General features: G+C 37.2%; 1 protein-coding gene across 1 annotated transcript in view; it reads right to left on the reverse strand.

Moving 5' to 3' along the window:
• Nucleotides 1-16,431, reverse strand: part of TMPRSS15 (transmembrane serine protease 15) — a 135,581-nt gene that overhangs the window by 99,944 nt on the left and 19,206 nt on the right. Inside the window, exons 6-7 of the mRNA XM_003410179.3 lie at nucleotides 10,583-10,717; nucleotides 355-463 (exon numbers count right to left, since the gene is read on the reverse strand). Coding sequence (XP_003410227.1) covers nucleotides 355-463; nucleotides 10,583-10,717 — 244 coding nt within the window. The remainder of the gene's footprint in view (nucleotides 1-354; nucleotides 464-10,582; nucleotides 10,718-16,431) is intronic.

Consider the following 16,431-nt stretch of genomic DNA (forward strand, 5'->3'; position numbering starts at 1 on the left):
TTCTATTTCTTGAGAGGCAAAGCCATACATGTGTGCTGTTCACCTTGGCAGCACTTGATTTATGCCATCCACAGGGGGGAAAAAAAAAAAAAACTTGCTCTAGAGTCCAGTGGTGTGGCCCCATTTATTAAAAAAAAAAAGAGTATTATTCAAAGGATGACAGAATATCATTTGTAAAGGTTAAGAATAAGAAAATATCTTCTTGGACACCTTTGCAGTGGGCAGGGCTTTGCTTCATTGCTAATAAAGATCATGACTGGAATAAAAAAAAAATACAACTAAAAGTGGTAAGACTTACTACATCAGAGAAGTAATTTACGACTTAAGGACAGAAAATAGAAGATGGCATATTACCGTATAATCCACTGGCAAACAATACTGGATTCAGAAGAATTTGGATAATGGGCTGCCTGGAAGGACCCAGAAGATCCAGTCAACAAAAATCTTCCATCACAAGCTGTGGCTGTGAAAACAGGGAAATTAGTGTTAGACAAAATCAATCTTAGAAATGTTTCTCAAATGAAATGGAGTTTAGCCTGACTACCAAACCCTTCACAGAACACTCCTTACTGAATTCATTCTGTGCAAGATGATTTTATGAAACAGAAATGATAAAATGGGAGCTAATCAGGTGTCATGTTTAAACCTTATTAGCTATTTTCAAATACTCTTACACACCCATTGTAGAGTCCTTCAGAAAAGTTTTCCAATTCTAAACACTCATAGCTAGGCTGTGTTTCAAGTATATTATTTCATGTTTCATATAGTAAGGAAATAGTATATCTGAATTGGAAACATCCAATTTGAACAACAACAACAAAAAAACTATACATTTTTTGTTGGTCTTATTTTCCCCATTAAATTGGGGCTAGGTTGAACTCCAGATATATGCACATTTTGCTATGTCCTCCAGAAAATTATCAGAATAAGGCCAGGCAAATGGTAAAAATAGTACGAATGGTCTGCAGAGAATTTCATACATCCAATCTTCACTCATCTTTTAAAACCCATCACTCTTGCTCTTTATGGTACAGATTTACTATCCATCTTGATGTTTTTATTTAATACTCCTAAATATGCATTTTGCTTTCCATGATTACTCATTTTCATCTTTTAATTCTTATAACATTTATACCTCTTTTTAGTATCATGCACTATTAGTTGTGTTTCATGTATACTTTAATCATTTCCAACTAGATTAAAATCATCTTGAAGGCAAGAACCAGGAGCCGTACCCTATAGCTTTTAGACATTCTTTTATGCTTGCTATGTATAAAAAAAAATGTATAGTATGTGCTATAAATACAACAACATCAACAACAAAAAACCATTTGATTGTCATAATAAGTAGTTTCCTTAGATTATTTTCTATATACTTAGGTGCTTAGTTTTATTGACATTGTATTCTAAAAGAATGATTCATAGAGTGTGCCCTTTTTTCTCTGGGTAGGTTTTAACTTCTCATATGTCAGAAGCATTGATGGAGGGTAGAGAAATCTGGCCTTGAAATCTGAGTGCTAGAATAAACTATTCCAAAATGGTTGAATGAAAAAGCCTACTGTAACAGTATGAAGCAATTCTGTTAGGTTTCAAAATACAAGCTATCATACGGCATGAAATATTTTATATGTAGGAAATAAAAGGAATTGAAAGATTGAGCAACACATAAAAGTCTTGGTAAAAATTCCATGTTTTTGGTTACCTTTTTGATGCTTTTAATAATATTTTTTAGAGCATAAATATTTTTACTTTGGTGATTTTTAAGATTCGAATCTAAAAACAATGGCCTAGGAATTTCACTGGTTTATGACTGCATAGCCTGATTCCCAGGAGGAGGGAAAAAAAGGAGCAAATTGTGAAAAGAAAAAAAAAAAAAACCCAGAGAAGCAAAGATTAGTTTCTGAACAATTTGGCACAGACTTCAAGAAATGAAATAGAGAAAACTGTAGCTTGCTGAGAGAACAGAATCTCCTCATATGTCTCGTGCTTCAGCAAACAAGGATAATCAAGGCTAACGTGTCATGATTTCAAGATAAACAGTGAAAATGTGTGATTTTTTGAAATGTAGAGATAAATTATTTTCTGGCTCTGAAAGGAAATCTTACTCCTCACCCTAAACTCCCTGACCACCCCAAACCAAATTGTTGGGACAATTAATTCATTAGCTTCAATGACGATAAAAGCAAAAAACAGAGTGTTTTTTATGTGATACATGCAGCCTTATAATCACAGTTTGTCAAGAAACCATCTGGATACGAAGATTTTAGTCAGCGCAATGAAGACCACTGCTATTGTAAATAGTTCATATTTAATTTATGATACTTAGAAAGAGATGAAGTAGAACAATCTTACCAGTCCTAAAATATAACTGCTAGCACTTATGAAGCGTTTACCATGTTCCAGCTATTGGTCTGAAGTCATTATAAATATATATTAATGTAATCCTCACAACAACCCTATAAAGATACAGGTGGGGCAACTGAGGCACCATAAAAACCAAACCAAACTCATTGCGGTGGAGTCGATCCCGACTCATAGTGACCCTATTGGACAGAGTAGAACTGCCGCCTACGGTTTCCAAAGAGCACCTGGTGGATTTGAACTGCTGACATTTTGGTTAGCAGCTGTAGCGCTTAACCACTACACCACCAGGGTTTCTCCCAGGTCATAAGTGACTATTCAGAGCCAGGCAGTGACTCCAGAGCATGCTGGGCTATGCACTTCCCTAAAGCTACAACATATGGAGCCATCGCAGACGACATCACCCCCGCCCCGCCCCACCGTTTCAGCTATGAAGTAGGTTAAAAAAAAAAACTCTAAATGAAAGAAAGGAAATTAAAAGCAAAAATGAACCTCATATTTTCCAGTATCCTTAAAAGTAGCATATAGATCACGTATGCAGTAGCATCCCACAACAAACAGAAGGAATTAAAAAAGAAAAGACAGAATGAAAAAAGGAAACAAAAAGAAATTCAGTTAAGAATCTGGAAAGCCTATATGCAAAGCGGGGACCCTGGTGGCGTTGTGATTGAAGAGCTCGGCAGCAAACCAACAGTTGGCAGTTTGTACCAGCCGCTCCTTGGAAATCCGATGGGGTGGTTCTACTCTGTCCTAGAGGGTCACTATGAGTGGGAATCGATTCCACAGCAATGGGTTTATGTGCAAAGCTGATGAAATTTTAGTAAATCTTCACATCCATTCACTACGTATTTTTGGAAAAGGTATCAACAGCTTTGTGTTGGGCAGCAGGATTAATAATTTTCAAAAAAAGCTGAGTTATGTCCCTGGTGAAAGATTGTTCTGTTTGCCAAGCCCTTTTTTCAGCTACTTCCTAGGTACATGGCTAAACTACATTTCCCAGAATCCCGTGCAGTTCGACGGGCCCATGCGTCCCAGTGCGGTCAATAAACTATTGTGGAAGTGATTTCCTTCACTCCCAAATATGGTTTCTAAAAAAAAAAAAATTTGTAGCATTCTTCCTTTATCTGCCAGTAATCACAAAAGATCCATTGAAGAGCTCGAGGGGAATGGGGTGGTGGAGAAGGAGCTGGCAACCTGAACGCCTACTTAGAGCAGAAAAAAAAAAAAAAAATCACGTTGGACTGTGATGCAATGAATAAATACTGTCTCGGAGCCCTGGAGACACAGTGGTTAAGAGCTCCCCTGCTAACCAACAGGTCGACAGTTCGAATCTACCAGCGGCTCCTTGCAAACCCTATGGGGAAGTTCTACTGTGTCCTTTAGAGTCGCTATGAGTTGGAATCGACTTGATGGCAACAGACTTTTCGGTTTGGTTATTATCTTAAATTGCTAAGATTTGGGGTGCTCCGTGTAGTATTTAGCTTGTCTTAACGAATTGGTCTGTATGTCCAGTTTTCAATGAAGTTGCTAAATTTTAGTGATAATGGAAAACTACAGGTCAAGTTCTGCTCTAAAGGGCCTCTGTTGAATTTCTGCATCCAAGCAAAGATGACAAAAAATATCCCCGGAGGAATTTAAAATACTAGAGTACTGAACTACTTAGAATAGTCAACTTAAGAATGTCAAAATATTATAATTTCAAAATACAGGCTTGTGCTAGGGGTTGTCTCATATGTTCTTTGATTTAATTTCAGGATATTAATGGAGAAACTAATTTTTCATGAGGCAATGCGAAGCAGGACGTCCTTTCTGAAAAAGAGCTATAATTCAGCCGTGGCTGAGTAGGACTGCTGGGTATTCAGGCTTATGGCTTTTTAGACCGCACAGTTCTTTCTAGTCCATCCTCAAGAAAAAAAAAATTCTGAACGGAAGTAAATTAGTTTGTCAGTGGCGCTATTAGAAATGTTACCTGCTGCGGGGCTGGATTCTTCTCCCTTATGCTCTACAGACCCACTGAGAGCTCCCTCTGCTGGCTCAATATTTACTAATCGTGTGTTTGCTCAAAACAAAACCAAAAACAAACCGTTGCCATGCAGTCCATTCAGACTCATAGCGACCCTATAGGACAGAGAAGAACTGCCCCTTATGGTTTCCAAGGAGCGCCTGCCGGATTTGAACTGCTTTCCTTTTGGTTAAGCACTAAGCCACCAATACTTTTTGTGTTTGCTTGGGGCACTGAATTCTTCGGTATATATAAATCAAACATGATCAGTGCCCATCCACCAACGCCTGTTGTGCACATACATACGAAGGATGCAAACAGTCTGTAGACACTTGCCAACTTCTAAATAGGACTTCACAGAGGCCGAAAGGCCGAGTCAGCATCTTTCCTTCTCACAGGTCAGCTAAAAAGTGAACTTTTTCTTGGTGATGCTATTCTAATCAGAAAAGAAAAACAATCTAAAGAAATCTTGCTTCAGCCATAGTCAGCTCTAAGTTGTGCAAACTTAAATAACCGAAGACTAAAAAAGGAAGCTGCCTGAAGAAGTTATCATTAATGTGGCTCTATTAATGACACAAACTTGAATTAGAGCTCACAGCTGGAGGGGGGAAAGAGAGAGAGAGAGAGAGCAAAGGTCAATTTCATATACAGACAATTCTCATAAATTAATTTCATAAATTTTTCTGTGAATGGAGATTGATGGACATGGGTTTTCAGGTGGAAATTTGCTACTAGAGGTTGGTGCTGATGTAAAGTCCATTAGACTTTTGATTCACCATCACCAGTAATTAAGAGATGAATCAAACTATTTATAATCCTGAATCTTAGCTAAAGATAAATTGATTGATTGACTGATTGATTTGTTCATTACCTTAATCCACAAAGGATTTACATTTATTTACCAAAATAGATGTAATGTTAACATAAAAATATAAATACTTAAGGGAATGCTACTTAGAAGTGAGAATGGCGAGTCTTAGTCTCGCCTACTTTGGAGATGTCATCAGGAGGGACCATTCGCTGGAGAAAGAAATCATGCTTGGTAGAGGGTCAAGTGAAAAAGAGGAAGAAGTCCAATGAGATGGATTGACACAGTGGCTGCTACAGTGGGCTCAAACATAGCAAAGATTGTGAGATAGCGCAGAGCTGGGCATTTTGTTCTGTTACACATAAGGTCACAACCAGTCAGAACCAACTTGAAGGCACTTAACAACAACAACAAAGGGATCCCTGCCCCCACAAACATGGAAAAGTAGATCTTGAGGCTGAAAAGATTAGTGCCATAGATGGCTAGTTGATACTGTTTCAATTAATGCAAAGCTTCCATGATATTGAAGTGAGAAAATATTCCGATTAGATCTTTTGGGAAAATTTAGAGAATTAATCCAGTTCTAATACTGAGGCTCATGGTCAAGAATGTGTAGTGACCTTAAAGCTTATCTTAGGACATATTGTCACACATAAGACTTACATGGTTATTTTTTTAATATGCATTGACATTAATTCTTCATGGAAATCATGAGCTACCTGAGGGTAAATCATAAAAAACCAAACCTGTTGCCTTCAAGTCAATTCTGACTCATAGTGATCCTGTCGGAGAGAGTAGGACTGCCCCATAGGGTTTCCAAGGAGCAGCTGGTAGATTGAAACTGCTGACCTTTATGGTTAGCAGCTGTAGCTCCTAACCACTGCACAAGGTAGAGACCACATAATTTGTGTGGTACATTTTTTCATTATTTGATTCATCTATGAATTAGCTATACCTTTTCCTCCCATTTAAGGTTATTGATTATTATCAATATATAGGCTCAAAGCTATGCGTCTAACTTTACCCTACAAAATTATTCCTGAAACAGAAATTGACATTACCTTTGTTACCTCATGATGGCACACTTGTATCATATTCTCCCTGAAAAGATTTTAGAAACTGCCTTAAAACCGTAGCAAAAAAGGAATTTTCTTTCTTCTTCTATGAGTAACTTAGTTATATAAAACAGATTAAAAAATATTCTATAGCCTGCACTTTCCTCCAATATCTCTGAGTGCACTTCAAAGGACGTAGTTAAACTTTGAAAGTTTGAATCTTATCCAAGAACATTTGAATTGGGATTGTTTAGTGAAAGCCTCTTTAGTCTAGTTGCCTTTTGTTGAGTTAATACTGGGAAACAGACCAACCGACTGTCTTTTAAAGTAGGTACCAAGTGGATAGATACTTTTTTAAAACTTTGGTTGAAATCGGAGCATTCATCTTCAATTAATATCAAGGAAGAACAGCCAAGTGTATCAAATATAACTTAACTCAGCCCTAAGGGTCAATGGAGCCCTGGTAGCATAGCAGTTAAGAACCCAGCTCCTAACCAAATGGTTGGCAGTTCAAATTCACCAGCTGCTCCTTGGAAACCCCATGGGCACAGTTCTACTCTGTCCTATAGGGTTGCTACGAGTCAAAGTTGACTTGATGGCAACGGGTTTGGATTTTTTTATTGGAAGGGTCAGTGGCCAGAAGTACGTGGTCAATTTTAAAAATGTTTATAATTTACACCAAGCAAATGTTCAATTCATGCTTTCTGTTTAACTTTTTAAGAACAAAATTATAGGTTAGAATTATCCAATTAGTTCTTCACAATATTTTCCAGTGTTTTTACACTTAGATGGTCATCTTTGTATCTGTATGTATACTATACACAGAAATAAATTACCTGGTTAGAAGCTAATTGCTAGTAAACTTTCCTAAATGGAACCCAACCATAAATCAAGAAATAAGTCAAAGAATAAATATTTTTAAATTACTTAGTGTCAAGTTTGGCATTTATGTCGTTGTTGTGTGATGTTGAGTGGATTCCAACTTATAGTGATCCTATAGGACAGAGTAGTACCATCCCATAGGGTTTCCCATGCTGTAAATCTTTACAGGAGCAGATCGCTAGGTCTTTTCTGCTGTAAGCCACTGGTGAGTTTCAACCACTTATCTCTTGATTAGCAGACGACCGCTTAACCACTTTGACACTAGGGTAGCCCCATTTGTTATATGTGTTGTTGCTAGGTGCCATTGACTTGGTTCTGACTCACAGCCACTGTATGTACAACAGAACAAAACACTGCCCGGTCCTGTGCCATTCTCACAATCGTTGTTATGCTTAAGCCCATTGTTTCAGCCACTGTGTCAATCCATCTCATTGAGGGTCATCTTCTTTTTCGCTGACCCTCTGCTTTACCAAGCATGATGTCTTTCTCCAGGGACTAATCTCTCCTCACAACATGTCCGAAGTATGTGAGATGTAGTCTCGCTGTCCTTGCTTCTAAGGAGCATTCTGACTGTACTTCTTCCAAGACAGATATGTTTGTTCTTTTAGCAGTCAATGGTATATTCCATATTCTTCTCCAACACAACAATTCAAAGGTGTCAGTTCTTCGGTCTTCCTTATTCATTGTCCAGCTTTCATATGCATAGGAGGCAATTGAAAACACCATGGCTTGGGTCAGGCCCACCTTAGTCTTCAGGGTGACATCTTTACTTTTCAATACTTTAAAGAGGTCTTTTGAAGCAGATTTGTCCAATGCAATGCGTTTTTTTATTTCTTGACCTCTGCTTCCGTGGGTGTTGATTGTGGATTCAGGTAAAATGAAATCCTTGACAACTTAAGTCTTTTCCCCGTTTATCATGATGTTGCTTATTGGTCCAGTTGGGAGGATTTATGTTTTCTTATGTTAAGATGTAATCCATACTGATCTTCTCAGTAAGTACTTCAAGTCTTCCTCACTTTCAGCAAGCAAGGTTGTATCATCTGCCTATCGCAGGTTGTTAATAAGCTTTCCTCCAATTCTGATGCCCTGTTCTTCATATAGTCTAGCTTCTCAGATTATTTGCTCAGCACACAGATTGAACAGGTATGCATAAAGGATACAACCCTGATACACATCTTTCCTAACTTTAAACCATGCAATGTGCCCTTGTTCTGTTTGAACGACTGCCTCTTGATCTATGTACAGGTTCCTCATGAGCACAATTAAGTGTTCTAGAATTCCCAGTCTTCGCAGTGTTATCCATAATTTGTTATGATCCACATAGTCGATTGCCTTTGCATAGTCAAAACACAGGTAAACATATTTCTGGTATTGTCTGCTTTCAGCCAGGATCCATCTGACATTGGCAATGATATCCATGGTTCCATGTCCTCTTCTGAATCCGGATTGAATTTCTGGCAGTTCCCTGTTGATATACTGCTGCAGAGTAATTTTTGAATAATCTTCAGGAAAATTTTACTTGTGTGATATTAATGATATTGTTTGATAATTTTTGCATTCGGCGGGCTCACCCTTCTTGGGAATAGGCATAAATATGGATCTTTCCAGTTGGTTGGCCAGGTAGCTGTCTTCCAAATTTCTTGGCATAGACGAGTGAACACTTCCACTGCTGCATCTATTTGTTGAAACATCTCAGTTGATATTCTGTCAATTCCTGGAGCCTTGTTTTTGCCAATGCCTCCAGTGCAGGTTAGACTTCCTCATTCAGTACCATGGGTTCCTGATCATATGCTACCTCACAAAATGGTTGAACCTTGACCTCATTCCACAGCTCATCTGGTCTTCTGTCATTAATGTTCAGCATGTCAAATCTATTTTTGAGGTGATCTAAATTCAGGTGGGATATACTCAAGGTTGTACTTTGGCTCTCATCCACTTGTTCTAATTTTCTTCAGTTTCAACTTGAGCCTGTATAGTAACAACTGATGGTCTGTTTCGCAGTCAGCCCCGGCCTTGTTCTGACTGATAATATTGAGCTTTTCCATTGCCTTTTTCCACGGATGCAGTCAATTTGATTCCTGTGCATTCCGTCTGGGGTGATCCATGTGTATAGTCACCATTTATGTTGGTGAAAAAAGGTATTTGCAATGAATAAGTCATTAGTCTTGCAAAAGTCTATCATGCAATCTCCAGCATTGTTTCTATCACCAAGGCCATATTTTCTAACTACCAGTCCTTCTTTGTTTCCAACTTTCCCATTCAAATCACCAGTAATTATCAACGCATCCTGATTGCATGTTTGATCAATTTCAGGTGGCAGAAGTTGGTAAAAATCTTCAATTTCTTCATCTTTTGCCTTAGTGGTTGTTGCATAAATTTGAATAATAGTCTGTCAGTTTGTCATACTGTGGGGGCTTGTGTGTTACTGTGATGCTGGAAGCTATGTCACCAGTATTCAAATATCAGCAGGGTCACCCATGGCGGACAGGTTTTAGCTGAACTTCCAGACTACAACAGAGTAGGAAGAAGCACCTGGCAGTCTACTTCTGGAAAGAATTAGGCTTGTTATATAGTAGTTACTATATAACAGCATCATCATTATTATTACGTCAACAGTCAAAACAGTTGCCAAAATTTACAAATAAACTTGGATGTTTTATTCATGTAACCTTAAGATCTTATTCAGAATTCATTTCCATTACACAAAGGACTACAACTCAAGTGTACTTTTTGTCTATTTGGTTGTTTCTATGCCAAGAATTGGAAACACTGGTGGTGGAGTGGTTAAGTACTATGGCTGCTAACCAAAAAGTTGGCAGTTCGAATCTACCAGGTGCTCCTTGGAAACCCTATGAAGCTATTCTACTCTATCCTATCGGGTCATTGTGAGTCGGAATTGACTCGATGGTACCAGGCTTGGTTTTTTTTTTAATGCCAAGAATGCAATAAGAATCACAGTCAAAATTAAAGAGTGGCACTTCCTGATTACAGAGTACTGAAATTGCAAAAACGACCAATAATATCATATGATGGTGAAAAAACATCTAAAAAAAAAGCCTTTGTAAGAAATGAGAATGTTTGTGTAAGAAGTCAAATTCATAATAGCGGTTTAATATAGAGAAATGATGGAAAACCTATTTTTCTGTTCCTCGTTCACGACAGACATTGTTAATCACAACATCCTTCGCATCCTTCCAGAGTCATCAAATGGAACTCTGCTTAGGATTAATATGGTTAATATTATGTTATAAAGTTTAAGAATATTAATAAAACTATGTTTTATGATTTGTATTAAATTGTAAACATGGGTATTGGACTATCTCATTCTTCAACAGTTTCAGAGGTGTGTGTGTGTGTGTATATGTGTACAGGCAGTGAGGGAACAAGAAAAAGAAGAGGGGAGTAAGAAGGAGACAGAAACAGAGAGAGTGGGGGTATGGGAGAGGGATAATGAATACTTGGAACATTACTTACCACAAATTTTATCGTCTTCATCTGAGCCATCTGGACAGTTTAATTCTCCATCACAAAATAAATCGATTGCTATACACATTGGAGTATCAGCACAAGGCCTTGAACCAGGCAGGCAGTCTACTGAGATGTTTCCATAAAAAATAAAAATAAAAAAGATTGGATTTATAAGTTTCCAGCAGAGTAGATTTAACTTCCAACATGTTTATTACTTATTATATATATTTTTTATCATTTAGTTTCTTACTTATAAGTATATACTTATAGATTCCAATAGAAATGTTTTATTCAAAGTAAATAATAGAAGCTGTAAAGACAATAAGAAGTTACATTGATAATTAGAAAGATTCAGACTTTCCTGACTTCTATAACTGATTTCATAAATTGATAAATTGTCCACTGAACAAATATTTATGGGATGCCTATCAGAGCCCAGTCATTGTACTGGGCACTGGCTGCCCCTTAGAAAGATCACTCTGGCTGCAATGCAGAGGGGACCAGATTGCAAGTAGGAAAATCCAACTTCTTTGGAACTAGTTCCAGGACAAAGTATTGTTGTTGTTGTTGTTGTTAGGTGCTGTCAAGTCGGTTCCGACTCATAGCAACCCTATGCACAACAGAATGAAACCTGCCCAGTCCTGTGCCATCCTCACTATCAGGACAAAGTATTACGCAAAAGTATTTATGGATTTTATTTAGAGAAATATATTCTATTATAAAGGATCAATCAAGGAAAGAAAACCATGTCATTTTAAATACATTTTCTGTTCTAAGTACACAGTTTATTCATTATAAACTTCATGAGGCTTGCCACTTTTGCCAGAACTGTTCTGTGAACTGAAATAAAATTTGTATTTTCCCAAATATTGAAGAGTGGGCTAGGCCAAACAATCTCCCAGTTGTTTGGGGTACACTTTGCACTGACATTTTATTTTGTAGGTAGAATCCTTTAAATTCCAAGAAAGTTGAAAATATGTCATGAAAAAATTAGTTCCCTCATGACAAATCCTAAGGAAATCAAAATCAAATTCAGGCTAAACTTTTGGGCAGATCCGTATGTCTTTGTAGCGAGTTGTTTGTAAAATTGTAGAATTTTAAATTTTGAAAAAAATAACATATTTATTCATGTGCATTGACTGTTGATGTCTACTTAGTTGATGTGAAACTTGATAAATGCACATTACATTTTGGATATTTATACCTCCTAGGGTATTCTGTGGGGTCAAATATTGGAAAGTTTATCACATTATCTGCATCATCTAGTATCATTCAAAATCTCTCATTCACTCATAAACGTATTCATTCTTTGAGAAGATATTGACTTAAGCCAAGATTTGCATTTTGAGGAGGAAACTCATTGAAGAATGCCATTTTATAGTCAGATAAACCATTGAAAATCTCAAGCGCATTTGTACACTGAGCAGTGGAGAAGCCCAAAGACTATTTGTATCTAACGTCTTTCTTGCTTCTTGGGTGAGGAAATCTCAGGGTGAAAGACCCAAACACTCCCCCTGAAAGGTTATGTGCAGTACCAGTGCTCTGGCCAAGATCGTATCCATTCTCACCTTTCAGCCTATCTTGTCCTTCACCTGCCCTCTTCCACATCCCTAAGTACAGACTCACCAAGAGTACATTTCACTTCCAGGAACTAACTAGGAAATTTTAGAAGCAATTCTAAAGATATTCAAAGTATTTTAATATGCCCACAGGGAAAAGACATATGTTTTTATTTTGCGGAAATATGTGAAAATTTGAATATTTTTGTCTATGACTAAAGTAACAATGATGATTTTAACATTTTTGAAAAATCTTTAAGCTCAATAGCATTTTTGTTGTTGTTCTTAATCTTGTGGCATAGTGGTTAAGTGCTACAGCTGCTAACCAAGAGGTCGGCAGTTCGAATCTGCCAGGCGCTCCTTGGAAACTCTATGGGGCAGTTCTACTCTGTCCTATAGGGTCGCTATGAGTTGGAATTGACTCGACGGCAATGGGTTTGGTTTGGTTTTTTTGAGTTTCTTAACCTTAAGACTGGCACTGTACTGCCATCTGCTGGGGTTTAAAAATAAGGTATTTCATTGTGAAATTTCTCTTTAAACACTTTCAAATTAATTGTGAAAATATAAGTGCTTGTGTCAATGAATCTACTAAGGTAATATTAATGAGACACATTTATGGATGAAGTTGCTGAGTTTTAGTGTCTTTTGTAACACGCACTAAAAACAAAACAAAAACCAAACCTGTTGCCATCTAGTCAATTTCTACTCATAGTGACCCTATAGGACAGAGTAGAACTGCCCCATAGGGTTTCCAAGGACTGGCTGATGGATTCAAACTGCTAACCCTTCAGTTAGCAGCCATAGCTTACTGTAGCTCTTAACCACTGTGCCACCAGGGCTCCAATCACTAATAAAAATGGACATAAACCACTGGGAAATAACGGAACACCTAACATCTAAAATGGGACAGAATAAAGATCACAGTCATTCCTGAATGACAGAATACCTCCATTTAAGAGATTAAAAATAATTACAATATGGCATTTAATACATCCTAAGGGTCGCTATGAGTCAGAATCGAGTCGATGGCACTGGGTTTGGTTTTGGTTTAATGTATATTTTAATTGTTTTTTTATGAGATGTCCCTGAGGAGATTTCTTAATTATTCTGTGTCTAATCCAGGAGAGGCATAGTGCATCACAGTATTCCATAAATACTTGATAAATAAATAAATGGAAAAAAAAAAGCATTATGCTAGACACTCTATGGCTTATCTTAGCAGGAGTCACCAGAATTCTAAGCATTTGAATGAAAAGATTTGGGGATACAATTGGGGAGAAGTACAATTTTTTATGCTCCTAATGTTTCCTATAGGGTTGCTCTGAGTTGAAATCGACTGGATGGCAATAGGTTTGGTTGTTTTTTTTTGGTTTAATGTTCCCCAGGGAAACTTCTCAGTGCTTCGAGTCTCTGTCTGCTGCTGGTCTCTGGGCTGGTGCTCGCTGAGTTCTACAGACTGGACCTCACTGTAGTAAGTGATACCACTCGAGAACCTGTGATCTGATTAGTGATTATTCATTTACCTCACAAGGATCATCTGCTGTTTGCGTCAAGGAATTTTAAAGGATGGAAAGAGAAGGACAAATACTGCAATGCTTCTGTTCTCATGGATCTTGTAGTTCAGTGGGGACACAAATTCATCAACTACTTATTAAAAAAAAAAAATCTAGGTATAAAAATGTGCCATGGGTGCACCACGGATCGGGCAAGTCATTTCCTTCTGAGGTGGCGACTGAATGCATCTTCACAGACGAAGTCATATTTAAACTAGGCTTTGAAGGAAGCATGGAAATGCACCAGGAAGAGAGGGAAATGGAATGTGGGCATGGCGATGTGTGACAGCACGTCATGTTTCGAAAACAAATGAGTATAATTTATGTATTCATGAGATATTTGTGGAAAGCATAGCAGAAAGAGACCTTGGCCTAGGATTATGAAAGACCTTTGTAAAATGTAAGAAATATTTTCTACAGGGAATGGCATTGAAAGCTTTTACATATATGTGTGATATGAGCAGTTTATGTTCCATAAAGATAATTCTGGGACAATGTAAAGAACCAAGTAGAGAGAGAAGACCGATCAGGGTGCTGTCTCAATGGCCCAGGTAAAGGCTTATAAGGGCTGGAACACTCACACTTGCAGTTGAGGTATGGAGTATGCAGTTAAGGTGGGTATCGGGTCAATTGTATTTTACAGGTACAGCTGATGGGTTTTAGTGACCAGATGGTCAAGATCAGGGGAGGTAGAGAAGGGCGTGTTAAAGATGACACCTTCGATTCTACTTAATGGTAATTACTAACAAGGGGAATTAAAAGAGGAAGAGAGATGGGATCGGAAACAAGTTTGAGGTATTTTAATTAGAAGGTGGAAATAGCAGGTTTTTATATTATACTCTCTTACTACAGACTCTGCTTCATAAACACTCATCAGCAGCCTTGGTCCAGGGAAGAATAAAAGTTACTCATATTGAAACAAATATGGAAAATATAAATTCAATTGGCATAGAGGGGTTATAGGATTGAGGATTTCATCAAATTGTATTTTTACCTAGTATTCTCTCTCCCTCTCATTTCCTTCTATATACATATATGATTATAATTTTCAACAGAAAATTGATTAAAACTTTAATTGTTAAAAAATCTAACCAGATGATAGATTAAAAAAAAAATTTGTTGTTGAGAATACAGATGCCAGATTTTTTAAAGTGAACTTCCCTTCTTAAAACTAGAGTCCTTTCACTTACGGACTCTTATTTCAGTCCTTAATATTTGCCCTGGCATGTCTTCTTCTCTAAGGAGTCTGCACCAAACTGTACTTCTCAGTAGAGAATTTTTAAGGCAGGTGCTAAGGAATTCTAGTTAAAGAAGCATGCACAAAGAAAACAATAATTGGTTTTGTTTATTAAGATGATCAAATGGCCTTAATTTTAGCTACTTGAGTGGGAAAAAGGACCTACACACATTTTCATGTCTAGATGATATTTTATCTTCAGGGTATTATTCTGACATATGATAAAAAGACATAAAAAAATCAGTATCATTTGAAATTCTGCAAATCGGAAGTTTTCGTAATCCACTTATATTTGTACCATGGAGAATTTAATATATTCTCAAATGTAATTACTTCGGGGTGATCCAAAGTCAAAACAGTTTCCAGTGATTTGGAGAGAGAACCTGTGTCTACTTTGGTGCAGGTCTTGTGCGAGGCATTTTAATGGATAAAAAGACAAAAACCTACAACTTTTCCTTTTGAGGGTGTTACAAAAATGTTTCATCTAAGATAATAATTTAATAATCACATTTTTGAAATCTCAGATTTTAATCCCCTCCCCTCGCTTTTTTTTTTTTTTTAATGAGGATAATAGTGCCTGATGGGTAAAGTTGTTTAAGAAAAATAAAACCCGTGACCCTTGTAACTTACATAATAGTGGAAGTACAATCTGAATCCATGAAGGCCTGCCTTTGAAGACCAATTTCATTCACTACACTGTACTGGAAAAATAGATACCACCTTACTGAAATTCACATTTACTTTGATAGGAGAAAACTAGCCTGTTTCGCCAGAGTATGGCTGATCAATACAAATGAAATTACAGTGGAAAGATTCTTTAATAGTCCTGACATCGTACAAGCAGGGATGTTGTAAATTGGAAGAGAATGCAATATATAAGTGTTTTTTGTCCCAGATGCAGAAAAAGAAAAATACTTAAAGTCACAATAGATTTGCTATTGGATAAAGTCTCTGTGTCTCAGTCCTGGAGCAATTAAATTGAGGGACATAATTCAACCTTGAGTTCTTTTGGCCTAATTTCATGTTCTTCATGAAATCAGTTAATTCTTTTCCTTCAATCTCCAAACTCCTCCATATGTTAGAAATGTAGCAAGATTGCATTTGGTATGAGATTGAGAAAGCCCATGATGATGTTACTTTTTTTTTTTCCTGCAATCATTGCCTACTCAGTAAGCGACAAAAGATTAGAATAAGTTGTACAGTAGAAACCCTTCAAGCGTAAGAGCCATTGCCCAAAACAGACCCCCAAGGCATCATGTAGCAGCCAAGAAATCAATCAGTACAATGCAACCTTAGTTCCCATCTCTCTTCTCTATTGTTTCAAATGGGTTAGTCAAGCTTTACGGTAATTGTCAACAAAGGCAGTTGAACAATTGAATATAATTGTCATGGACTTTGTACCCGACCATCACGCAAAAACTATCTTCAGCAGAATTTATAATAGTACTAATGCCAGGTATATGATGCATATATTTGTTGATTTTTTCTCAAACTTTGTCCTCCAGG

Source organism: Loxodonta africana, chromosome 20 (genome assembly GCF_030014295.1).
Source record: "Loxodonta africana isolate mLoxAfr1 chromosome 20, mLoxAfr1.hap2, whole genome shotgun sequence".
In the NCBI taxonomy this organism is placed as follows: domain Eukaryota; kingdom Metazoa; phylum Chordata; class Mammalia; order Proboscidea; family Elephantidae; genus Loxodonta; species Loxodonta africana.